Below are 26,588 nucleotides of genomic sequence, written 5' to 3'. Positions count from 1 at the left end.
TTATTTGCCATCTTTCTCTCGTTTTCCCCTATTTTAGGCACATGTGCACACTGCCTATATAGTATAAGCCTCAGTACTGTTAATAAAACCAGTTGATAGTTTGCGCTCTTTCCGTCTTCCTGTTTTCTTCCTGTGTCTGTCTTTTATGTGTGCACAATTCGCCTTTAAAGGGACACTGAGGAGAACTATCAAATTTTTTTTGTTAGCAAAATCTGAGTTTGGCATTTCGTCGCTTTGTTGCCGCTTGTCCGGGAGCAAAAGATGCATTTATTTCAAAGTTTGGATTCGAAGTTGAAAAAGTTTTTGCCGCCGCTCCGATTCAAACTCGAGAACTCTTATGACGTCTTGGAGAACTCTTATGACGTCATAGGACAGAGTGACGTGAAACGTGACGTAAATGCAGACTCCGTGATTTCTGGTGGCTAGCGGTGCGGTCTAGCAGCTGCCGAAATGAAGGCTACTGCCGCAGCACATCGAAGGCATCTATTGGGGGTCGCTACCGTCGCTTCGTTTACGTTTGCACCGGCGTCTTACGATGGATTCCGTTCCTGAACCCGCCAACGAAGTTCTCGCAAAAACTCTGGCCTGCATTTCAGTGACCTCAGAGCGTGCGATGCTTTTGAAGGAGCACGGTTAGGTTAGCCGCCGGCGGGTCGTTTCCCCCTTCCTCAGTGAGCAGCGGTTGAAAACTAAATATCATAACCCCAGTGCGGGGAGTCGCGAGGGGCCAGGACAAGGTCGGCGTGTTGTGCCCATCGGAAGCTGGCCGCGGCTTTGGGGCCAACGGATTGTGATTCCTTGAATGGCGCAGTTGCACGGTGCAGCAGGCGGTGTCGAGGTTTCCCACGGTTGCAAGGGCCAGGTTATTTATTTAATTTTTGCCACAAAACACGGATGGGTGCTCAAGGGCGGTCACGTTTAAAGTTGGCGGCTTGAAACTAAAGCTGACGCACGACGCTTCAACGGCTTTCGCTAGATCCAATGGATCCACTGGATCGGGCTCTCTCGCCCAGTTGCATGTACCTTCATATGTGTACTGTGAATGGATTAAATTAGTCGAGAGCTTGAAAAGAACAGCCCCACCCAACTGCTGAACCTATTGAATTATGTCACAACGCGCACCTCACCACGGGGCCGAATCAGTCTGGCCGGGCCGGCGGCGGCTGGCGCACTTGGCGCGAAATAGAGACATGCTCCAAGTCTCTACCATTGCGGTCAGAGTGTGCCGAAGCGGCCGAACGCGTCGGCGGTCAAGCGCAGTTGGAGTCTAGAGGGTCTCGCATTGGCCGACGTGACGTCGCCGTGCAGCGCACGTGCGTTACGCCGGAGCATAAACGCGCCTTAACAGAGCCTACGCTTAACCGCTAACCAACGTATTCGATGGCGGCATCTATGGGAGCCACTGAAACCCCCCGCCCACTCACTGAATAAAAAAAAAAAAAAAAACTCCTATGCCGGGGCTCGGAATCCAACCGGGCCTTCGGCATTTGAGGCGGAGACGCTACCACCCCGCCACGATGGCTCAAGGTATACCCGTCAATAAAGGTGCATCTAGTGAATGCACTCTTCTGATGCAGAAATCTCCGCGCTTTCGCTATGTATATCCTGGTCTAACAGAGCTAGGCCATCATCAGTTTTTCTTAACTGCCTTTTACCTTGTCTCCCGTCCCTAATAAACGATTTCCGTTAAGTAGTTGGAAGCTGACTGGCACAGCCGGGAACATTTCGCCGGGCGAGCGTGCGAAGACACAAGTGCTCTTTATGCTGCGAACTGCCTTGTACGATCTCCGACCATCGTGCCATCATAGTTTTTCATCGACCGTGGCGATCATGTGACAAGCCTTAACAGGCTCCTTCAAAGGTTAACTAGCCCTTGAAGCGGCACTTGGAGTTCCTCTTTTGTTCGGCGCTTGTAAATCGAGGCGCATCAAAAACAAAACCACGGGGCACGCAAAGCTCATAGACGCGAAGCGCCATAACAAATCGAAACTCTCCTGGCCACCTGTGGCGCCGCGAAGCATCGGTTTTCTTTGCTTCCAACATTCATGCTGTCTTTTGTCTGTCTTCCTTGTGTGATAAAAGTGCACTATCGGTTTTAAAACAAAACTTACTTCAATATTGAACCACGCAACCTTCCTTTGTCAGCCTCAGAGATTCGCGTCTCATGTAGGAAAGAAAATTCCTCCGAGGTGGCGTCTCTTGTCCTATGACGTCACCACGCTTGTACTTGCGAGATTGGCCTGTGGCGGTGATACCTGTATTTTGGTTCTTGCTATTTTCTATCTTACAAGAGCTTTGTTTCCAGTAAGAGTGGCGTTTTTGTGATCAGGAGCTGGTATTCCAACGATACAAGCCAACTTCAGTTTCTCCTCAGTGTCCGTTTAAGAACAACCATGCACCAACTAGCCCAACAAGAAGTTCTTCTAAACGACCATATTTCACATGGTCCCAAAAATGCAGTCAGTAGGTATGATATTGGTGTCGTTCTTTTCTGCACCAGATAAGCTTAATAGGATTTGCGCACTTGTGGAAAAAAAAAAAAAGGCTGAGCCTCAAGTGACCCATGGGATCAAGCATGGAACACAGTTCTTTCCAGTGTGTTGTGTGTAAGATTCCTTTATCCTGTTGACAGATATACACCGACCAAAAAGGCAGTGCAATAACACTCATCTGAAAGAGTATCTGGATTCATCAGATTCAACTAAGTCCACTAATTGAGCTGACCTTTGCTGGGATTGCCAATCTTGTTTTTGTTCCTTACATCATAGTGATGCTTTGTTCAAACACCCTGTCCAATTAACCAGAGGAATTATCGACGCTTGCCACATGAAAAAAAACCAAGATTGTTTGTCAGCAAGCCCTCTATCTGTCTGCATGGCAAGGAAGTCATGTTCCTTGATCCTATGTAGCAACACATGCGCTATGTTTGGTTGTCTGATTGTTTGCCTGCGCTTTCCTGTGAATAAACTTCAGTTGCGAGTCAGCACTTGTCCTGTGCTCCTCCTCTTCCATTTCTGTTGGCAACTCAAAATAGAGGTGAAAAATGGCAGCAACCGTTGCTTCCTTGGCTTTGGGGTTTATCTACATCAAGTGGTCGATAGTATAAAAATGTGTTTTTTTTTCATTTTTGGGAAAGGATGCGATGCTGTATCAAATGATAGTATCATCCCATGCAAGGTGGAGAAGTTGAAAGGAAGAGCTCGAATGGTTCCTCAGGGACCAGTGGAGAGTGCCTTTTCAAGGAGCTGTACAGTTCCCAGGTCTGTTTCCTTTTTGCTTGATGCCTTTCTGATGGAGGTTGTAGCTAGTGCCACTTGAGCCTCAGATGAACTGGTCGATGGGGTTGTTATTGCCATCGTTCATATGGTGATCAACAGACCTCTTCTGTGCACAGAGTTGTTTTGCTTGCCTTGGGCGAGTTTTGGTTTGAAATGCCATGAGAGGTTTTTTGCGCACAAGACGAGTGTGATCTCTGCAACGATAGTGCAGGCTGTTTGTTGTGGCTGAGCCAACATTACCTTTGGAACACAGACACAGTACTAATGGGTGGAAAGCATTTTACTAGGCCACTGAAATCCAGGGATTGACGGGAGTCTATCTCTATGTCGAAAATGTTCATGGCAGCAGAGTATTGAGCGCCAAGCAATCGTGTTAAAATAAGACGTGTCGACCCTGTTACGGGGCCTTGTTTACAATGAAGGGATGCAAGTGATGGTTGGTTATAGAGGCTACAAGATGTGATATAAGCAGGAGGTGTATATCAGGGGTAGATTGCCTGAATTGCAATTGCAGTCTTGTCTAGTTCTTATTGTTTCCGATTATCTTCGGGCCTCTCAGTTGATACTGTGACCTGAGGAGACAGCATCAGGGCTCACACAGCCCTTGAAATCCTTGAATATCCTTGATGTTGACAATATAAGTTCAAGGGCCCTTGAAACTACTTGAATACCCATGCGCTCCTTGTAATCCTTGAAAATCCCGTGGGATTTGTTCCGCTAGAGAAAATTAACGACGTACCTCCGCAAGTTACGCTGATTTTGAAGTCCCTTTCGCTTACGCATGTCCATGAAAACAAGCTTTGTTGACTAAAGGGCAACATCAGGAACTTTCGGTTTTAAATCCCGCAGCCACTACTTCGTCTAGCAACTAATATGCATTGGAAATCGAATCCAATCCAATGCGAGGCATATCGCTCGGTCGGTTGGCATATAGTGCCTAGAATATACTCTAGTGTGCCATCCACCGAGCGTCTCCAACGCGGGACGGTGGCATAGGCAGTGATGCCTGCTGCCACAGGCCACCAGACGGCGATGCCTGTCTGCACCATGCTAAACCGTGCCGCGTTCGACTCGCGTTCGTTTGCGATGCATTGATTGCTACGTGTCGATTGCAGTGCGCAGTTGATTTTGCGCCTTGCTGCTGCTTTCGTTGCAGTCTTTTCTTCTTGTGAGTGGGTGTTTTGCGTCTATGTGTGCGCTGGTATGTCTAAAGAAACTTCAAACAGGTCACGAAACCACGATTTCACAGACAGAGACGTGGAAAGAAACTGCTCGTCTCATTACCCAGCGTGTCCGCAGACCCCGAATGTATCGCGGATTGGGACAAGAACATAAAAGAGGCAGATCGCCGGGCAAATAGGGAGACTCGCGTCGTGTCTCGCCTGAAGTTCGCCCATGTCTCAGCATGGTCCGGCACAGTCTTGTAGTGCAGCGCACCAAGTTGCCGGCGGCGGCAGACATCACTCTCGGTGCTACCGCGACACCCGAGCTCAGCACACTAGAAAGTGCTCTTTTAGGCGCTATAGTCGGGTAGTCTGTCGGCCTCGTGCGCGCCATTTCAGTGAAGTTTGCGTTTGCGTTGTGTGTCTACTTTCACAAGATGCCAGGCGGGAAGTGCAAGTTTCAGCCTGTGTGGCAGCAACATACGGACTATCGTCACTGGATGAGACCGGAACCAAGCAATCCTTATCGAGCAAAGTGCGCAATATGTCAGAAGACAGTCGACATTGCAACGATGGGGAATCTGCCTTGAAGAGCCACCAGAAAGGCGCGAAGCACCGGTCCAAAGCTGCAGCAGGTGAGGGCTGCTCATCTGTCGCAAGTTTCATGCAAGCGGCAAATCTGACGTCCGAGGCTGCTTGTCAGCGTGAAAGCATGACAACTTCCTCTCGGGCTGCGACACTTGACGAAGACTGCAGAAAGCATGATTCCGTGGTTGAAGCCGAGATTTTGTGGACGATGAAAGTTGTGTCGTCACACTACTCCTACAGCTCCAGTGGATCCATCTCCCAGCTATTCCAAAAGATATTTCCAGATAGGTCGCAAGAAGCTTCACTTGCTCAGAGAAAAAATGCTCATACGTCGCGTGCCACAGCCTGCGCCAATTTTTCACTTCGCAAGGACAACAAATGACGGAGAAGTCTGACAATTTTGTTGTGCTTTTTGGCGACACCTTGAATGAACAGCTGCAAAGAAAACAACTTGATCTTCACGTCAGATTGTGGAACAACTGTGAGGGGACAACCAGATATCTGACTTCGACATTCACGGGTCGCAGCACAGCGGACGACCTTATGCAGAAGTTGACGGAAACACTCGCGTCCTTTCCCCTGGGCAGGATTGTGCAGCTCTTGATGGACGGCCCAAATGTCAACTTGAGTCTTTTCAACAAGTTGCAGCAGCACATGAAGAATGACTTGCAAATTCTATGCTTGGATATTGGTTCATGTGGCTTGCACACAGTGCATAATGCTTACAGAGCAGAAATGCATGCAACAAGTTGGCCAGTTGACACCTTTCTGTCGAGTTTATTCTCACTCTTCCATGATGCACCGGGCCGCCGTGAAGATTTTGTTGATAAAACAGGGAGCAAGCTGTTTCCACTTCCTTTCGTACCCCGCCGTTGGGTCGAGAACGTGTGAGTACTGGAGAGAGCCCTGGCTACGTGGGAGCATTTGAGGCACTACACTGAAGCAGTAAGCGACCATAGGCTACCCTTGCCGAAATGTAGAGCATATGGGAACGTCAGTGCTTTTCTAAAGGACCAGCTTGCACTTGTGAAACGGAACTTTTCTCTAAACGTTGCAATGGTTGTGCAGCCTTTCTTGACTGTTTTTCAGAATGATCCTCCAAAGGCATTTTTTTTAGCGAAAGAGCTTGAAACTGTCTCGAGGAGCCTCTTTGCAAGGCTCGTGAAGCGCTCGGTATTGACAGAAGCCACGAGCATCACGAAACTGCTGTAAATTGATGTTCATGATACTGCCGAAGTTGGACGTTGCACGTGTGGCTGAGAAGATCTTAAAGAGCGGAAAAGAGAGTACCAAGTGTGTTTTTGAATTTAGGGGCGAATGTCGGAAGTTCATTGTGAACATGATCCTGAAAATCATGGAGAGAAGTCCTCTTAGGTACCCTCTGGTTCGAGGGTTGTCAAGTTTCGACCCCAGAGAGATGTCAAAGACAGAAATGTGCCTTGGGAAGCTGAAAGTTGTTCTTAACTGTTTAATTGACAGCAAGCTGTACATTCAGTTCTGCCAAGAAAAACGTCATGAACTCCAAAACTATGAAAGAGACCATGAATGCCTTGACGTTCTTTTCGTGCGCCTTTTGAAGCATGACCCGGTGTTCTCGCTGTTATGGGAAGTACTGAAGGTCCTTCTCTTGCTTAGCCATGGGCAGGCTTCAGTACAAAGAGGTTTCAGTGTAAACAAGCACATCGCGGTCAAAAATATGGCAGAGCTCTCTTATATCTCACAACGAGTCATCTGTGAAGCCATGAAAACCAACGGTGGGCTGCTTAACGTTCCATTGTCGAAAGAACTGAAGTCACCTGTGCGCCAAGCCAGGCATAGGCATGCGTTATACATGGACGAACAAAAGAAGCAAGCTGTAGTGCAGCAGGTAACCTTGAAGAGAAAAGAACTCGAGCTAGAGCTACAGAGCATGCAAAAGAAGAAGACAAGGCTTGAAAAAACTCTGAAGTGCTTGCAGGAGTCAGTGGATCACTTTTTGGAAGACGCCGAAGCAAAAAATGACCTGACTTGTCTTGTCAAGACCAAGTTTCCACCGAACAGCCAAAGAAAAAGAAGCGGAGATAACAGGTCTTGAAAGAGAAATTAATGCGAAAATAGGGCTCCTTTCCTAAGTCATGTAAAGAAATAAAATTATGCTAACACTCCTTGAATTCTGTCTTTTTGCATCCTTGAAATCCTTGAAATGTCCTTGAATTTTCAGCCAAATATTGTGTATGAAGCCTGCAGCATGTTCAGCCAGCGCGTTTGTTGCCACATGTTTCTTGTCGACATCATTGTTGTGCTGTTGCAATCTTTTCTCGAACTTGCACGTTTCACAAATGTACACATGTTCACAACCAACGCAAGGAATCCTGTGGACGACGTCGAGGATAACTTCCATGCTCCTGCAGCAACGTCTTCAATTCCTCTTGAGCAGAAGCACTGGAAAATTGATCAGCACAAGATATCATGACCAGATACAGATTTATCTTCTGAAGACTCCCTCATCATTGCAGTTTAGTTGCGACTCAAACTGAGGCTTACTATGACATACTTTGTAGTTATGAGAAGTTGGTAGCTGCCACATTATTCGTAGTGACTAACAAAAGGTGGAGTGTGGGAAAAAGCACCAGGCAACCATCAATGAAGTGCAAATTTTAGTGCCACCAGGTCATTTAATCCCTTCTCAGCTGTCATGTTGCTGATGACAGAGGATGCAGCATTTCCAGTAAGACAAACAGAAGAAGTAGTGGACCTGCAATCACTAAAAACTGCTTTTTTTACAAGGAAACTAAATACAGGTGTTGTCAGCAAGGAAAAATGTGTGCGTTTGCACCGATTCTTGGAGCGCAGATCCCTGAGGCTACTTGAAAACAATGGTAGCCCATCGAAATTTTCGGTACAGACGCCGCATGTTTGGAATGACTGGTGGGAAGAATTTAAAATCCAATTTTATTGGTGATAACTGTGTCTGGAGAAACGCCAACATGGCCAGAGAGAGCCATAGTTACTGGGAACAATAATTGGCAAGGTAGCAGTTCTCCTGGCTTAGTTCTGACCACTGTTCATGTCTTCCTATGCAGTCTGCACTGCACACGACTGAGGTGAACGATGGCTATGATTGGGGTCGGGCCAACGTTGCCAGCATCACGGAGCAGAATGACTTGGAGGAATTTCTGGCCACTGCTGAGCTTGCAGGCACAGACTTCACCGCTGGTAAGCTGCCACTTTCCTGCTGGCTGCTTGTCTCAAGATGCGAGCAGCTGTTTTGCAATCATGTCATTTCTGTGCTAGGTGGGTGTGACGTACCTCATCACCTGCTAGATGAATATGGAGAGAATTGAGCATGCTCTAAAGAATGGAGGTAGCAGTCAAGAGGAAACCAGGCATAGGCAAAAATCAGATGTGTGCGTTAAGAGGCAGATAGTTAAGAGCCCCAATGGTGAGATTAAAAATGAAATCGTCTTCATACTATGCGCTAAACCTGGCATCATTCAGGATGTGGCCGTCCTCGGAAAGTTGCGTTGCAGCGACCACAGAATGGTAAGGTCTAGACTTAGCTTAGACTTGAAGAACGGAAGAAGCTAGTGAAGAAGAAGACCATTAACGAGTTAGCCATAAGAGGGAAAGCAGAGGAGTTTAGGATAGCGCTGCAAAACAGATATTCGGCTTTAACTGAGGAAGATGATCTTGATGTTCATTCAATGCACGATAATCTGACATCAATAATTACGGAGTGCGCAGTAGAAGTAGGCGGTAGGACAGTTCGAAAGGATACCGGGAAGCTATCTCAGGTGACGAAAGATCTGATTAAGAAGCGCCAAAACATGAGGGCATCTAACCCTGCCGATAGAATAGAACTAACGGAGCTATCAAAGTTAATAAATAAGCGCAAGGTAGCCGACATAAGGAAGTTTAATATGGAGAGAATCGAGCATGCTATAAAGAACGGAGGTAGCCTAAAAACAGTGAAGAGGAAACTAGGCATAGGTAAAAACCAGATGTATGCATTAAGAGACAAGCAGGGCAATGTCGTTAGCAATATGGATAAGATAGTTAACGTAGCCGAAGAGTTCTACACAGACCTGTACAGTAGCCAATGTAATCAGAGCGTTAATGAGAAAGACAACAGTGCACAGCAATGCGTCATCCCGCCAGTAACGAAAGATGAAGTAAAGAAAGCCTTAGAAGCAATGAAAAGGGGAAAAGCAGCTGGGGAGGATCAGGTAACAGCAGATCTGTTGAAGGATGGAGTGGACATCGTGCTAGAAAAACTAGCCAGCTTGTATACGCAATGCCTTATGACCTCGACTGTACCAGAAGCTTTGAAGAATGCAAACGTTATCTTAATTCATAAGAAGGGAGACGCCAAGGACTTGAAGAATTACAGGCCGACCAGCTTACTATCCGTTGCCTACAAAGTATTTACTAAGGTAATCGCTAATAGAGTCCGGGCAACGTTAGACTTTAATCAACCAAATGATCAGGCAGGCTTTTGTAAAGGATATTCCACAATAGATCATATTCACACTATCAATCAGGTGATAGAGAAATGCGCAGAATATAACCAACCTTTATATATAGCTTTCATTGATTACGAGAAAGCATTCGACTCAGTGAAAACCTCAGCAGTGATACAGGCATTGCGTAATCAGGGGGTAGAAGAGCCTTATGTCAAAATACTGGAAGATATATATAGCAACTGCACAGCTACTATAGTCTTCCATAAAGTCAGCAATAAAATTCCAATAAGGAAGGGCGTCAGGCAAGGAGACACGATTTCGCCAATGCTGTTCACCACGTGTTTACAGGAGGTATTTCGAGGCCTGAATTGGGAACAGTTGGGAATAAGAATAAATGGAGAATACCTAAATAATCTGCGATTCGCTGACGACATTGCCTTGCTGAGTCACTCAGGTGGTGAACTGCAAATCATGATCAATGAGTTAGACAGACAGAGCATATCGATGGGTCTAAAAATTAACATGCAGAAAACCAAGGTAATGTTCAACAGCCTAGCAAGGGAACAACAGTTCACAATTGGCAGCGAGAGCCTAGAAATTGTGACGGACTACGTCTACTTAGGGCAGGTAGTGACAGCTGATCCGGATCATGAGAGGGAGATAACTAGAAGGATAAGAATGGGGTGGAGTGCATATGGCAAATTCTCGCAGATCATGAGTGGCAGTTTACCAATTTCCCTCAAGAGGGAAGTGTACAACAGCATAATCTTACTGGTACTCACCTACGGGGCAGAAACGTGGAGGCTAACGAAAAGAGTTCAGCTTAAGTTAAGGACAACGCAGCGAGCCATGGAAAGAAAAATGATAGGTGTAACGTTAAGAGATCGGAAGCGGGCAGAGCGGGTGAGGGAACAAACACGGGTTAAAGACATCCTAGTCGAAATCAAGAAAAAGAAATGGGCTTGGGCAGGGCATGTAACGCGAAGGCAAGATAACCGCTGTTCCTTAAGGGTAACGGAGTGGATTCCAAGAGAAAGTAAGCGTAGCAGGGGGCGGCAGAAGGTTAGATGGGCGGATGAGATTAATAAGTTTGCAGGCAAAGGGTGGATGCAGCTGGCAAAGGATAGGGTTAATTGGAGAGACATGGGAGAGGCCTTTGCCCTGCAGTGGGTGTAGTAAGGCTGATGATGATGATGATGAGTTAAAGCAGCCCGACGGTTTTACACAAATCTATACAGTAGCCAGTGCAATCAGGACATAAGTAAGAGAGGCAGTGATGCACAGCAATGCGTCATCCCACCACTAATGAGAGAGGAAGTGAAGAAAGCCTTAGGAGCAATGCAAAGAGGAAAGCCGCTGTTGAGGGTCAGGTAACAGCACATCTGTTGAAGGACAGAAGGGAGATAGTGCTTGAAAAACTAGCCACCCTGTATACGCAATGTCTTACCAGAAACTTGGAAGAATGCTTACATCATCTTAATCCATAGCAAAGGAGACGTCAATGACATGAAAAATTACAGACCAATCAGCTTACTGTTCATTGCCTATAAGATATTTACTAAGGTAATCGCTAATAGAATTGGGACGCCCTTAGACTTGAATCAACCAAATGATCAGGAAGGCTTTTGTACAGTGTAGTCGACAATCGACAATATTCACACTACCAATCAGGCGATAGAGAAATGCGCGGAATATAACCAGCTCTACATATATACCCTCCGTAGATTACAAGAAACCATTCGACTCGGTGGAACCTCAACAGTCAAAAGGTATAGCGGGATCAAGGTGTGGAAGAGCCTTATATAAAAATGGTCAGGTCAGTCAAGTCAGGTTTATTTCAGGCGTGTGCATCAAATGGCTGAAAGATATACTCAGGGGTACAACAGGTGTAGCAAAAGCATGAGATTTGTAAAAATTGCGCCACGCTGGGCCAAAATGACCCTAACAGCCGCAGAGCCGCTCTAAATTTAATGAGAAATTAAGAGTCATGTTGGCAAGCTGCAGTTTTTCCGGTGTATCAGGTGTTGGCAATCCAACCCAGTTGCAGACCCAAGCAGCACGGGTAATTGGCCCAATATTAGGAATACATTGGTATAGCTGGTGCTACAAAGGACCAATGCGAAACCATTCCTTTCCAAGATTGGGCCAATTACCTGCTCTGCTTGGGGAGATGCAACCATGGATGCAGCAATGAAACGGCATGTCTTGGTCTCTTATTTTATTTCTCTATGGCCATTTGACAGGGTCTGCAAACTCTGATGCCGTTCATTTGGGCGGGCATATGTGCCGGCAGAATGGATGGGGTCGTCACTTGCACTCCTTTAGTTGAAGCGACAGAGCATACACGCATGAATTAGAGGGCCGTATTAAGCACGAAATGCTTCTGGCTCCCGTTGTTGGGGGTGCCAAGACGGATGGAGAAAATGAACATTGGCCAATCTCTTGAGTTCACATATTCAGGAAAACTTTGCGCAGATTAACACAGGACGGGAGGGAGAAACACGCACACACACATGAGTGCAAACTGCAGCAGCGCGCGCTCTGTTCCACAGGCAGACGATTACACAGAAAAGTGCCCAAAGGAGAAGAAATGAAACTTAGTAGAGCAGAATGTTGGGCCAATTGGTGTAGCGACATATTCAGGAAAACTTTCATCCGGCTCTTTCATGCTGCACTTTCGCAAGAGCAGCGCATGCGTCAGCAGCAGCGGTCCCGCAAAGCTCTAGTACAGCGCGAAGGAGCTTTAAGTTCTTTCCTACAGCCTGAGAGGTGCACGCATGATACTGATGACACTTGATAAGCTATGATAAACATATCATGTTTCTGTAAGCTGTAAGTTTCAATAAGCTTATAAGCTTTCTGCAGAAGTTCACAAGTTCATAGGACCTTGCCCACTGTAGCTAAAATATAATTGCACTGGTGTTGCATGCAAGGAGTTTCAAAAACAATTTTTTAACCACCTTAGTTTTGGGGCTTCTAGCTTTATTACATTGGTGATGTTAATTCTGAACTACTTAAAATCTTCAAAAATTTCCATTTTTGTTTCAGAAGTAAGCTTTTTTCTCCGTTAAGCGTCTCCTAACTTGAAAATTTTTGCTCCAATCTGGAGGTCTTTTCCCCGTGACTTACTACAAATTTGGATTTCTCTGTTCCAAAAATTGCTCCAAATCCCACTTTAGCTGTTGCACTCCTGTATACTAGAGGATATCTATAACACAGGGGTGGAAGTGCTGCGCCAATTGCGCCATGCTGCACCAAGTTACGCCTAAACGGCAATTTACTCCCATTGCAAGTATAGAGCCAAATTTAGCCGAGTGTTATTGTCGGCTGGGCAACACTGGGCGCTAGCTATGAAACGGATGTTCCGTACTTTATTTATGATGGCCTGGGGATATACTTTGAGGCAAAAGTAGTTGAGGAGCTTGGCATGCCTGACACGTTTTACACCATCATGATTGATTGCGACTAAGGTGCAGCAGCAGGACGTGCTTGTCCGCTACTACTGTGCTAACACCAAAAATGTTGTGGTGGAGCATCTCCGGTCCTTTCATTTGGGCCATGCGACCGCTGATGAGAGTTTATCCTGCATTGAGGATGCCCTCAGTGGCGTTCGCAAGAACATATGTTTTTACAGTGACGGCCCTAATGTAATGAAAGGCCTTAAGCGAAGGCTAAAGAAGGAAGTGAGCCCCGACATGGTTGAGATTGGTAAATGCAGCTTTCACCAAGTTCACCACGCTTTTGCTGCTAGGGTTGATATGTTCTGCGCGGGAGTGGAGTCTCTTGTAATAGGTGTCCGCTGCTGAAGGAGCTGCTAAATTATCTAGCACTGCCCCAACTTGAGCTCTTGCGGCACGTGAGCAGGAGATGGCTGACACTGCTTCCTAGTGTTCAGCGAGTGCTAAAGTCATATAATGTCCTCACAGCATTCTTCTCTAAAGCTGGACAGTCAAGGTGTTCATCTTTGAGGCACGGTCGTCTGTCATCTGTGTTTTGTGACAAAACACTGCGAGCAAAGTTGTTTTTTCCTTTAAAACGCTGCTGAGATATTTGACAGATTTCAAATGCTCCTGCATGCTCTCCTTCATGTTTTCTATGACGCGATGTTGAAATTGGGTTGAAAATTGGTTTTTTGAGGAAAGGAAATGGTGCAGTATCTGTCTCACATATTGGGGGATAAAGGAGAGTGTGAAAGAAGATAGGGAGAATGAGGTGCCGTAGTGGAGGACTGGAGGGCTCGCACTGACATCACAGCACTCGGGCGCCTTAGTGTTTCGCCTCCTTGGAAGCGCAGCCGCCGCAAGATGTTGGTTCTCGTGAAGCTTTTGGACTAGTTGCGAACAAAATTGCACTCAGTCGCATTTAATGTCACCAGCTTGCTCCAAAAGTGCTCCGAAATAGCCTTCAAATTGCTCCAAACTTGCTCCAAAATAAGACTTATGCCTGCTCCAAAAGGCTGGAGCCTGCTTCCACCCCTGATAACGGAAGATACTGCAATACTGCAATACTGTTTAAATGCAGCTAGGTCTGCAGATTCACGGATGTGCAGAAAATGTTTAATGTTGAGATGGAGAGAATTAACACGGCTTTTGGAATTTAGCATTTTTAACTTTTACCTTTTAACAACTCTTTATTTTCGAGTAAAACCCAGCACAATATATGCCAAAAACCATGAGACACCAAAGACCACTGCAACCAGCCTCGCTGAGTAAAGGTACTACGCAAAATAATACAAACATGGACGAAAAGGACACAAGGACGGGCGCAGACTCGCGACTGGGTTTATTCAGAACAACACATACTTATAACTTCCACACCACCATGTCAGTCACTGAGCGCAAGCCAGAAATCTGCATTCTGTCTGATAAAGTCTTATCGAGGTATCACTCACGCAGTCATCTCTTTTGTTCTTAATGGAAAAAGCCTCAGCAAGTTCACACGCCATCTGGTCACGGCTACGCCTCAAAATCCTCGTTTTCGGCAGCAGAGGCAGGCATGGGTTATCACGCGTAGCCAAAGGCCATGCGCTACAGTGTAAGGGCAGATTAGATCCTTTTCCGGTCTTAATTGAAAGCTGGTGTTCCCTCAGCCGGTCGTGACGCTTCTTGCAACCTTGCACGCTCCTTTCTCGGGCAGCAATCCGAGGGCAGAGTGAGGCCAAATAGCGCAGGGCAGAAAATACCACCGGCACGCCGTAGCGATTAGCTACGTTCTTCAAGTTGTGTGATACCCTGTGTATGTAGGGAACAACCGTCGGCCTGATTTTTTCTCGGACGGGATCTTCCTGGGGTGCTCTCGCTTTCAATCTCCGTAGTAGCTTTTCCTCCACGGCAACGACAACTGGAAAAGGGAACCCAGCCCTCAGCAACCTACCAACCTGATTGTTGAGGCTGTCATGCACCAGATGAACACACGACCTCTCCAAGGCTCCCTTCAGGCAGAATGCAGCAATGGCCCGTTTTACCGTCTTGGAATGTGCGGATTCGTATGGCAACAGGTCTTTTCGGGCTCGTGGCGAGTACATCCAGCAAATGTGATCTGGCTTTAAAAACAGGTTGATATCTAAAAACTGCAATCTATTATCGTCAGGTAATTCCTAGGTGAAGGTTAGACCCCTCCCGTGTCGTTTAAAAACCGATAAAATCATTTGCACGGAGTTCGTGTGTGTCAAACCAGGTTGCTCTTTAAGAAAAACCAGATAGTCGTTCATGTATCTAAAAACCTTAAAAACATACTTGTCCAAATAACAAACCAGATCACAATCAGTACTGCCCAAGAAAATGTCGGCCAACACAGGTGCCACACAAGAGCCAATACAAATACCCTCGCGTTGAACCAGGACCTGGTTCTCAAAGGTTGCAAAGGTTGACTTGAGATAGATTTCAAGCAGTGACATGAAGTTGTCCTGGGACAAACCACTCGCGTTTTGAAAACCCGCGACCCCATTATCTTCAATGCAAGAACTAACAGCACGAAACAGAGCATCATGTGGTATAGAAAAAAACAGGTTTTCTACGTCAAACGAAACAGTGTACCCCGCTGATGGTGAACCCTGTAAGAAAGATACTACATCACCCGAGTTCTTTACCATGAAAGGGTCTTGAATCTTTAAATACTTCAAACACTTCAGGAGAAAAGAGCTAATCTCTCGTTGCCAAGTATCCCTTTCGCTCACAATGCACCTAAACGGTTGGTAAATCTTGTGGGTTTTTACCGTGAAAAACAGTTCTAGGCTATTGCCTTTGCATTTATCAACATTTTTGACAGTCTCTCTAAAGCCAAGTCTTTGCTCAATTCCATCGCTCGGGTCTTTACCTTAGTTGGTCTCACTTTCTTGGTAACAAAGTTCTTAGCGACGGCTTGAGCGGCCTTGTCATGAAACATCCCAGACGGTAGCACGGCGAAACCTCCCTCCTTGTCCGATTGTAGAAGGACCAAATCATTTCCCTTAAAGAAACAAACAACTTCTTCCACACTTTTTTGCATGCTAGAGGTGCGTCCGCCTGCAGAAACCTGTGACCGGGTGGCAGTGCGTAGCAGGCTGTCTACACCATCGAGTAGACACCTTTCACGGTCCTCGTCGTTCGCTTTACGAGCCATTTGGCAGTTCAAAGAGAGCAGCTCGTGCGCTGGCACTTCAGGTTCCGTGCTAATCTTGGGACCCTTATTTAGCACCTCGGTTATCTTGGTGGGAAGTTTGGTATTGCCCAATACGAAAATTCCACCATCATACTTTTTTTCCCTAGGCTTGTTCTTGGGGAGGCGCAGCAAAAGGCACTTCCACCAAAAGTCTACCGCCTGCGTTGTTTGCAGCCGATACGTCCGTAGCCTCGCTTCGCCAATCCACTCAGTATCCGTAAGGTAGGCAAGCACACACAGCCAGTCATTGAGTAGCCTTATTTGGCACCATAGCTCTGATCTCAGGATTTTGCAGATACGCTTCACATGGCCGACAGACGGCAAAACGTGACCAAAAAGAGCAATGAATTCCACCGGCAGTAGATTCTTCTTCAAGCAGTAGCCAAAAGTTCACAGTTGCTCTGATGGATCAGCGATAAGTTCCGCCGTCAACAACGTTAAATCCGCCTCGTGAGGTAGAAGCCCATTTGTGGCCCTTTTTTTTTTGTGTGTGACTGCTGTTGTGTCAACAGATAAAGGTTTGGCGTGCTCGCCGTTCGAACCACGTTGGCCGAGGGGGTAGCACCTTTAGCAGGCTGCGAGGTCGTTTGAAACTGGGGCGTAGCCCGTGAGGGGCGCAGCGGGGTTTACGGAGCTTCTCCCAAGCGGACACCCCTAAAGAAAGCCGGGCGCCAGGCCGGGGGCCGCTTGTACCCATTTTTACTGGTGGGTGTCCGGCGGTGGGTTTCGAACCAACCACCTCCTTTTTTCATTAGGAACCGCTTTTTTCATTAGGAACAAAAGAGATGACTGCGTGAGTGATACCTTGATAAGACTTTATCAGACAGAATGCAGATTTCTGGCTTGCGCTCAGTGACTGACATGGTGGTGTGGAAGTTATAAGTATGTGTTGTTCTGAATAAACCCAGTCTCGAGTCTGCGCCCGTCCTTGTGCCCTTCTCGTCCATGTTTGTATTATTTTGCGCAGTACCTTTACTCAACGATGTACGACCGACTCGCCCAACAACAAGCACTCCTGAAACCAGCCTCGCCACAAGTGTTAACCTATATTAGTGGATACAAGATTCCTAGCAACATCAAAAAACAAAATAGAAAGGGAGGTCATTGAGGCCTACTTTATTGCTAAGGCAGGGGACAGTTGCGTAAGCACGCCCTCAATTTCACTGCACGAGAAAGAAATGTGCTTTCTTGACCATGCCTAAAGATTCCTGATTTTGTATGTTCGCCTGCCACTTCCCGTTTGCTCGTAAAGTTTTCTTATGTTAGCCGGTGCGCATTCTTTCTGTGCAATCTTCTCCTCAGGCTTTTGCTGCGGCTCATAAGTTGTAATCGCCCAAATTGTGCTTTACATGTGGACTGTTTTTTACCTCTTTGCCTTCTTAGCATTGACAAGCTGTTTTGCTCCATTTTAGGTTGTACTCGTTTGTTTTTAGCCTTTTTTGTGGCATCCGTAGGATTGTATGACGTTTTATCTGCTTTTAGATTTCTGACTCTGCTTTTGCTTCGCCTGCTTGGGCCTCTTAGGCTCACTCATTGTTGCTCTTAAAGTGTTCTTGACACCACGATGTTGTTTGGCACGTGTGTTTTCCTTGGTTTTTTGCTGGTTAAAATGCTTTTTAATATGTTCACTTCATAAAGTTTCACCCCCTTTTTCATTTTTTGGGTTTTTTCCTTATGGTTCATACATGTGTCGGCCACCCTTTGATGACTGTCACGTGGTTTTTGGCATATATTGTGCTGGGTTTTCCTCGAAAATAAAGAGTTGTTAGTCAGCACCCGTCCTGTTGTCAGTGTTTTTCTTCTCATGTCCCCGTCTGTTTCCGCGCTGGTCATTTCGAATCATGTCCCACCAACTCGCCATATCGCCAATTTTGATTGGAGGTGTTAAAATGTTTATGAAGAGGTCATAGTACTCATCAAGTGTAAGGCAATCGAATATTGGCCTCCAGACAGGCGCCTCTACCAATATTTGAAAGTGGGATATGCTTTCAGTAGTAGTACATTGATGTGAAAGCACTTGACATGCATTGCGAGCAGCTGGAGAAGGAAGAGGCATAGAAGCAAATATAGCCAAGATCAGATGAAATTGTTCCAACTAGCTGCCGATGATCATGCAAGCATCTAATATTGTTGCCTGTACAGGAACTTCATGCTGGTAGGCGAGTCGCCTTGCACCGATAGCCGCAGGTCGCATGTGCGGGGTCTTAAGGCGGATTCACACTGGTGAGTCGTAAACATCGTATGACTGACTTCGGGCAATTAGTTACGGTTTCGAAAGCACTGGGAAAGCGGGGAGGACACAGAGCAAATCGATTTAAACCTGTCACACGACCTCTGCGACTTGCCAGTGTAAATCCGCCTTTAGCCGTCGGGGGGGACTGTCATTACAGGCCATTGTGCGCTCGATTGCATAGTTGAGCGCACATCTTCGTGTTGATTCTGATCTGGGACCAACTTGGCTGACGTCACGTCTGCCAATAAAGTGCTCCGCCAGCATCTCTCATTCCACACAGTTCCTGCTGGCCGTCTTACGAATCGGGGCGTGCATATTTTTCCGTCGTATATTCAAGGCTTTTAGGGGGCTCGACTTATTATGGTGCTCTCTGCTGCTGTCTGCTTCAGCCCCCCGGTGTAGGTCCAGCCAGATGTTCTGGTATCCTGTGCAGCAGTGAAGCTAACTTCCCCCAACGGTACGAGTTTGATGGAAGGAAATTGAGGGATGTTTATTTTGTCAAGCTCAGTGGCATGCAATCTTGTGGCTAAAGTGGTATACTTGCTGGGGTATTTCTTGGTGGCACATCTTGTTACCTTAGAGAACCCCAGGATTGTTGAGGGTATTGCATAAAGCATAGTAGAAGAAATTGTGTTAAATGTGGGAGCTATACAATTAGAAAACGTGGATGGGTAAGTGATTGCGACAATGTCGTGTGGATCGGGGAAAGAATGAAGGGGCAGATATTAAAATCGCGGAGAACGGCGTGAAGACTTACATAAAAAAAATGATAAGGGCACTTTAGCCTGCTTACTTGGAGGAATGTGAAAGCATGGAACTTTCAAGAAAGTGGGTTTTTGCACGACGCCAGTACACAATCTGAATTTAGTATTTTTTATTTTTTAAAATTCATTTACTTTTATAATTTATCTCGTTTTTAATGTTATTTTTAGTGGTAGTGGCAAGATAACCGCTGGTCCTTGGGGTAATGGAGTGGATTCCAAGAGAAGGCAAGCGTAGCAGAGGGCAGCAGAAAGTTATGTGTGCGGATGAGATTTGGAAGTTTTCAGGGATAGGGTGGGCACAGCTGGCAAAGGACTCGGTTAATTAGAGATACATGGGAGAGGCCTTTGCCCTGAAGTGGGTGTGGTCAGGCTGATGATGATGATGATTTTCACGTCCAGGGGCCATATTTTGAGTTTGTGTCATAATGAAAAGCGTCATAATCTGCCACAGCGGCCGCACCTGATTGGTCAAGCCGCCGGAATCGCATGTTGGTTCGGTTGAAACTATGAGTGGGGGCAGGATGCCACTGCGTTGCGATTGCTGCAGGGAAACATTCAGCAGGGTTTTTGCTCTTTGCCGACAAATGGAACGAGACCAATGCGAGAGAAGAAACATTCGGCCACAAGTTTAGTTGCGCATCAGATTCCACTGTAATGGGGTAATATGAAAGCTGCATTATTTGCCCAACAGACTTAACAAATAGAAACAATAGTTCAGATACTCTTTTCTGTACCGTAAAGGCCGGAGGTGTACTTAAAGAAGAAAATATTGTAAGCAATACGCATGGCTTCTCAGTGACAGAAGGCGGCCGCTACAGTCGTTGATCGCCAGTGCTAAATAAAAGGTAGCTAGCTTGTTCGCACAACACGGTTGTTTACATTTATCTTGAGGGTAAAAGGGAACGGAGAGGAAAATTTGTGGCATGCACTCTCTCGCTGCAAAATGCGCGCTCCGTGACTAATTGCCGTCTGCAACATCGCTGAACGGTTGTGCAGACAATAATTTACGTTTTTTATTCCGTTTGTGCAGACACTGCAAGAATCGCGAGATGCCGCTGATAGATTTTTAATTTTTCTGCCGCCAATAAATAAAAGCGATGAGCTAAATAAAATCTTGCTGTTTCTCTTCATAGATGCATTGGGAGTTTTCATAAGTTTGCCATGGTACGAAGTGCAGGCATGCCCACAATGACACCTGAAAACTAACTTGCAAGCTAACTCGCCAGCTCAATGCAGAGCCACACCACTGCGGCTATCGAGAAGTGTAAAGGACGCCGAAAAACCACCTCTGGCATGTCAAACGCATCGGTGCTGCACCTCGCTGGCGACTGACCATTTGTACACATGAGCAGTTCCACGCTGGCTGACATTATGCACAATCATGATGTAGGACGCTTCAACAGCTAATAGAGAGTTCTAGGATAGGAAATGCATGTTTGCGTGCACTAAACGCAAGTATTTTGTGGGTCATTATGCTTTACGTTACATCATTTAACATACGCAGATGAGATAACTCCGGTGATAGTGGCGCCATCCGGTTTTAATAAATAGAAAATTTTCTACAACAACCGGTGCTCATAGGCTTAGAAGCTACTGAATCGTCCAGTGAAATAAAAAAAAAAGGCCAAATTTATCATCCACCTAATTTGTTATAGGGAAGATAAGACGAAGCGAAAGCCCCATACCCAGTTTATAGCCAGTTCACGTGCTGAAAAACGCGGTAACACCGACGAGTTCATTCGAAGCGAGAGGCTCTGCTTCAGAGCGCGCTGCCATGTTGGCTGTCCTTGAGCATCTGCCGCTAGAGGAGCATACGCTTTTTGTCTGAGGTCACCGTCCGATGTCTTCGACCCTTTTTGCTGCATCCGATCCACCACATCCACTTCCGGTGTTTCGACCAATCAGGTGTAGCCGCTGTGGCACATTGTGACGCTTTTTATTATGACACAAACTCTTGATACAGACCCAGGTGCTATGTCGACGTCCGTGGCTATTGTATCGTCAAAGTGTAATTAATTAATTACAATTCATCAACTGAATTTTTCCCACATCAAGATCTCATCACATGTTATCTGACACAACCAAACTTTTGCACATTTATCTTCACAGAATGACGTAATCGTGCGGAGAAAGTTTTGCTGACACGAAACTCGGGACATAGCCATCTAATGCTTTCGCATTAAAAGAGAACGAAGTGAAAGGGTGGTTAGAATGGGGGAACAGTTGACAACCTAAAAGCAAGCCATGAAAGCCAACCAAGAACACGGCCTAAAATGATGGGATGCTAGCCAACAAAAAACGCGGCCTAAAAAGGGGTGATGAGGGCTAACCACAAAACCGGCCTAAAAGAACAGTTGTTAGTTCAGTTGTTATAAGTTGTTCGTTCAGCGCACTGTGTGTCTCGTCCTCTCTTTGTCCTTCGTCTGCCAGTGCTCAGGAGATTTAAAGGCCTGAAAGTTGGAGGCTGGTTGAAAGTTTTTATAACACCAGTTGTATGGAAGCTGCTCGGCGCTGAGCTGGTGCCATCCTCCCTCTTTGCTCTTGCATGTGTGCGGTGCAGAGAAGCAGAATGTGACTGTGGTGAGCACGGGTGGTGGCGTCGGGCGTGGTGTGCTGTCAGAGCAGGAGTGTGCCAGCCTGCGTGACCTTCACGAGAGGCACAGGGACCTGCTGCGCATCCCCCGCAGGTGAGCCCCAAGTAACCGCAGCGGGCCCACCAGTGGCTGTGATTATTTATTTATTAATACCTGCATTGCCTACATTGGATTTGAAAACACTTGAGTGTACAATGATCAACAAAAACTTGCATGCAGACATTGCTAAATTAAGCACTCAATGCATGATAAAAGGCTTCATTTGATGAGATTGAGACAATTTCAGGCGAATTGTTTGAACAAAAAAACGAGTGACTTAAATGGCTAAAAGCATCGCTCCTAAATGAATACCCCTTGGCCTTGAAGATATGGCCCTTTCTCTTTGATGGAGTTGTATGTAATTGATTACTTGTAATTAATTACATTTTTGTGTAATTTTGTAATCAATTGATGAATTTTTTCAAACGGAAACGTTTGGGGTAATTCAGTTGCTGTTTTTCTGTAATCGATTACCGGTAAGCAATTACTTCTTTGCAAAAAAGGCTACCTGGTCAAAGCTTCCGTGACGATGTGATTGTGTCGGATAGTTTGGCTGCCTGATGTGTTGCAATTTCTGTGGTCTTTGTTCTTCGTTTCTGGTGTAGCTGGCGCCATATATGGATGCTTCTTGCAATAGTCATGCCTAGCTAATTCGTAGCTATAATAAAGAAAATACTTTTTCTTTGAATGGTTAGAAACAGCGCCAAGATGGCGTGGATGATGAGAAGGAATACTTACAAGACGGATGCTGACTTCCCACTGATTCATTTAACTTGAAAGGGATATATTTTATAGGTACAACCATCACCCGTGCACAGTATCTATCATACGGTCTAGTGATAAACCTTATTTCTCTGTGCAGTCATTGCCTATTAACAGCACACCCGACAGTTCTTAACATTAAAAAAACAAGAAATAACCTGTGTTTATCGGCGAAGAATTGTATAACTCTTAGCCAGGCTACCTCAAATCAGAAATTGGGAAAAGGGGAAAACAGGGAACCAGTGTAGACAGTGAAAACCATTCGAAGCAAAGCAATGTCAAAATCAAAAAAGGCAATCCCAGTCAAAGGGTAATTGTGACGAATGCAAATCGCAGAAAAGATGCCAGGAATCACCTTCCACAAAAAAAGAAACAGCCTGCACGTGTCCGTCCAGAAATCGCAGCTGTTTATGAGGGAGTGAAACCGAGGGTGTGCTCACACACTTCTCTCCTGCTTTAGAAATAAGAAAAATTTTGATAATCTCTCACTCCAATTTGTGTTTGTATTCAAGAAACTTGGCTTAGTTCTAGAGCAGTTTACAACCACAGCTGTTACAGTGGTATGCCAAGAAATAGCCAGTTTTATTTTACGTTCAAGTTGTGTTCTGTGGCTCTTCCCGTTTGTCCAATTTATACCCCTGTCACACGGGAATTTCGAAGGCCCTCGAACCGATAGCCTATCAACTCAAAGGCAATCGAGCGCTGCTACATGGGCAGTTGCAATGGCCATTCAGGCAAGTCTATCGAGTCAACGGAGCAGTGCGGAACTACATCGAGATTTCGAGGGCCTTTGAGTGCTACCCAAGGTTGCTAGCGCTGCTTCCAGCGGTGCCAAGCGCACTTTCGTACACGATACATTCACGGTACAAATGCATGAACAAATATTATTCGCCTAAATTAAATGCAAGCAGTCTTTAAATTAATTTTAAAATTGTATCAGTCTGGTTTGAAGCGCATTAATTTTTACACTGCGGTCTTACATGGCAATGGTCATTGAGTTAGACAGCAGAACGGTGGGTCTAAAAATTAGCTTGCAGAAAACCAAAGTAATGTTCAACAGTCTAGCAAGGAACATCAGTTCACAATAGGTAGTGAAGTGCTGGATGTTGTAAGGAAATACATCTACTTAGGGCAGGCAGTGGCCACTGATCCGAATCATGAGAGGGAAATAACTAGAAGGATAAGAATGGGGTGAAGCGCATATTGCAGGTTCTCTCAGATCATGAATAGCAGGTTACCAATATCCCTCAAGAGAAAAGTGTACAACAGCTGTATCCTACCGGTACTCACCTACGGTGCAGAAATGTGGTGGCTAACGAAAAGGGTTCAGCTTAAGTTAAGGACAACGCAGCGAGCCATGGAAAGGAAAATGATAGGTGTAACTATAAGAGACCGGAAGCGGGCAGAGTGGGTGAGGGAACAAACGCGGGTTAATGACATCCTAGTCGGAATCAAGAGGAAGAAATGGGATTGGGCAGGGCATGTACTGCGAAGGCAAGATGACTGCTGGTCCTTAAGGGTAAAGGAGTGGATTCCAAGAGAAGGCAAGCGTAGCAGGGGGCGGATGGGATTGAGAAGTTTGCGGCCATATGGTGCTTGCAGCTGGCAAAGGACAGGGTTAATTGGAGAGACACGGGAGAGGCCTTTGCCCTGCAGTGGGTGTAGTCAGGCTGATGACAATGATGATGTTGGTTGGAAGCATGGCAATAAAAAACACAGTTTGGTTTTCGTACGCTCGGTGGGTGCTCGGATGCGTGAGTGCTGCTGTGGGTCGTGCCTAGGGCCCGCAGTACACGACACCATTCAGTTGAACTGTGTGGCTGCAGTTACACGGCACGTTCGGTGAAACTCTGTAAACTCTGTGCACCTTCAGGATCGCATGATCATGCCACATGTTGTTGATTTATTAAAAAATAAATGACTCTTTTTTCTTTATCTCAAGCTCTAAGCATTGATTCCATACTTTATATCATTGAACTTAAATTTCTGCTCAAGTTTAGCGCTTTAAGTATGCTGCAGCTGAGCACCACACAAGCTAAGAGAATCCAGTAGAGGCACCGCTTGGCCGTTGTTTTCTTTGTGCCGCTTTGCAGGTTTACACTTGTTGAGTTAGTGAATGTTGTAGATTGGCACTGCAACCTATCGTATGATTTACGTCTCTGCCGATGCGGCAAGTCTACTGACCGCCATACTGTCAGGTGACTAGTTCAGCTGCAGCCCCCAACTGCAGTTGAACTAAACTGCCTTCGAGATCTGAAAGACATTTGGCGCCGCCGTGTAATACCCTTGAATACCCTTGCTACACGGGCATATCGGATGCCTTCGAATGTCATTCGACTCGACTCGACATTTCACGTGTATGGATAACAACAGATGGGGTGGTGACGTATGTGTCGCGGTTCTTATCGATGAGATATTGTATTTACGCGATTGTAAGTCAACTTGAATGTAAGTCGACCCCCCCACATCACATTTCTGAGAAAAAAAATACATAAAAAACTTGGAGGTCGTTTATGCTTGGCCTTTAATAATAGAACACAGTAGCACTATCTTCCGGCCTCCGCTTATCACCAGCCGCTATCAGCTGCCGCCCGTGGGCTCAATCCAGAACGAAAATGTATTAGTTACTGGACTACTCGTTCACACTTGCGCCATTGTCCTTCCTAGCGCTGCCGTCGTGATGGCTGCTGCGGTCCCACAGCTCGTCGTTCGAACATAGTCGTGTAGCGAAATCCCGCACTTCGCAAACAGCCACATCACGACATCGTGTGGAACAGCTGAAAATTTTGCCTCGCTGCAGCTGTCACACCTGAATCAGCCATTGCGAACATCGAACTTGTGGCACGGCACTCAGTTCTTTGTTTGTTCGCCGTAAAGAATGACAGCCATATTGTAGCCGTGAACCAGCGCCGGTCGCTTACCGGACCCGGAAGCACAAATGACAAATGACAAAGCACTACATTAGAAGCTTGTGAAACGCGGCCGGCAGTAGTCAAATGCGTCAGAGCCACAGAAAAACTACGCGTGAGCGGCGTCGGCTCTTCCGTCGGCCACTAACACTCCCAGGCGCTGCTGCGGTTCCGAGGGGGGGTGCCGGCGTAATTGGAACAGCGGCCCTCCCATCAACTATCGACACTCCTTTGAGTGCTGAGTGCGTGGTTGAAAGTAAAAAAAAAAAAAAAAACTCGTATGACGCCTATTAAGAGTAGAACGCAAATGCGTTACCGGGCCTCCGCCGCTTATCATCAGCCGCAATCTGCTGCCACGTGTGGGTAGCGGGCTGGTGCGGTTTGCTGCTTATCGACAGCCACCATCTGCCACCTCGCGCAGGGTCGGGGATGCCGGTTTTGTGCGTTGACATAGTGGCTGCTCAAGGCCAGCAGCAAGAGCGATGCGACGGAGCCGCGTACCAAAAATGCAACCACGCTGTAGCATGCCTGATATCTCGTTTGTCTCGCCTTTATTTATGGTGCGGTACTTTGGTTTAGATTTTAAGTCGACGCCCCCCTACTTCGGATTTTCAAATTTTGAAAAATAGACCGACCTGCAATCGTGTTAATATGTAGTATGCTTCCTTCAATTCCCTTGTCAATTTATCTTTTTGCTAGTATAGGAGCGAAACTTTGTTGAACAGCGGGGTGCAAGGGGGCTTGTGACAATTTTGATGGTGTAGTGCCAAGTTTGAGGATGGATCTTTACCTAGGGAATTGTTATGTTTTTGTCACCCTATGTTCAGGCATCTACCTGTTTGGCCAATGTAGTTTTTCCTTCATGAGAAAGGTTCATTATAAACGACACTTTCTGTACATGGTAGGCATGGTATGCTTAACCTGGCATCCCCTGATGGTTATACTTGTTGAATCTTGATCTTTTAATTTTCTATCGACCTTTGCACAAATGCTGTCCAGTTTTATGGCCGTAGAGAACGCCACTTCCACACCATACCTATGTCCTACATGTTTTAGGCGATGCGACAGCCCATGAGTGTATGGCTCCACGGCAAACTTCTGTTTTAGGGGAGCCCCCGGCATCTCTGGTTTTTCGCTTGACTTCACTTTTTTAAGGATATTGTTACACGCTAGCAGG

The 26,588-nt window shown here is 46.2% G+C and overlaps 1 protein-coding gene and 1 pseudogene across 6 annotated transcripts in view; both read left to right on the top strand.

Annotated features, from left to right (window-relative positions):
- Window positions 1-26,588, top strand: part of Ns3 (nucleostemin 3) — a 249,272-nt gene that overhangs the window by 37,080 nt on the left and 185,604 nt on the right. For all 6 annotated transcript variants that reach the window (XM_077655667.1, XM_077655668.1, XM_077655672.1 and 3 more), the window contains 2 exons: window positions 8,092-8,224; window positions 21,668-21,794. In XM_077655667.1, the coding sequence (XP_077511793.1) occupies window positions 8,092-8,224; window positions 21,668-21,794 (260 nt within the window). The remainder of the gene's footprint in view (window positions 1-8,091; window positions 8,225-21,667; window positions 21,795-26,588) is intronic.
- LOC144119388 (uncharacterized) lies at window positions 1,518-7,140 on the top strand (annotated as a pseudogene).

This window comes from Amblyomma americanum, chromosome 2 (genome assembly GCF_052857255.1).
Source record: "Amblyomma americanum isolate KBUSLIRL-KWMA chromosome 2, ASM5285725v1, whole genome shotgun sequence".
Classification (NCBI taxonomy): Eukaryota; Metazoa; Arthropoda; class Arachnida; order Ixodida; family Ixodidae; genus Amblyomma; species Amblyomma americanum.
Note: the sequence above shows the minus strand (reverse complement) of the source record. Positions and strands in the feature narration are given on the sequence as shown.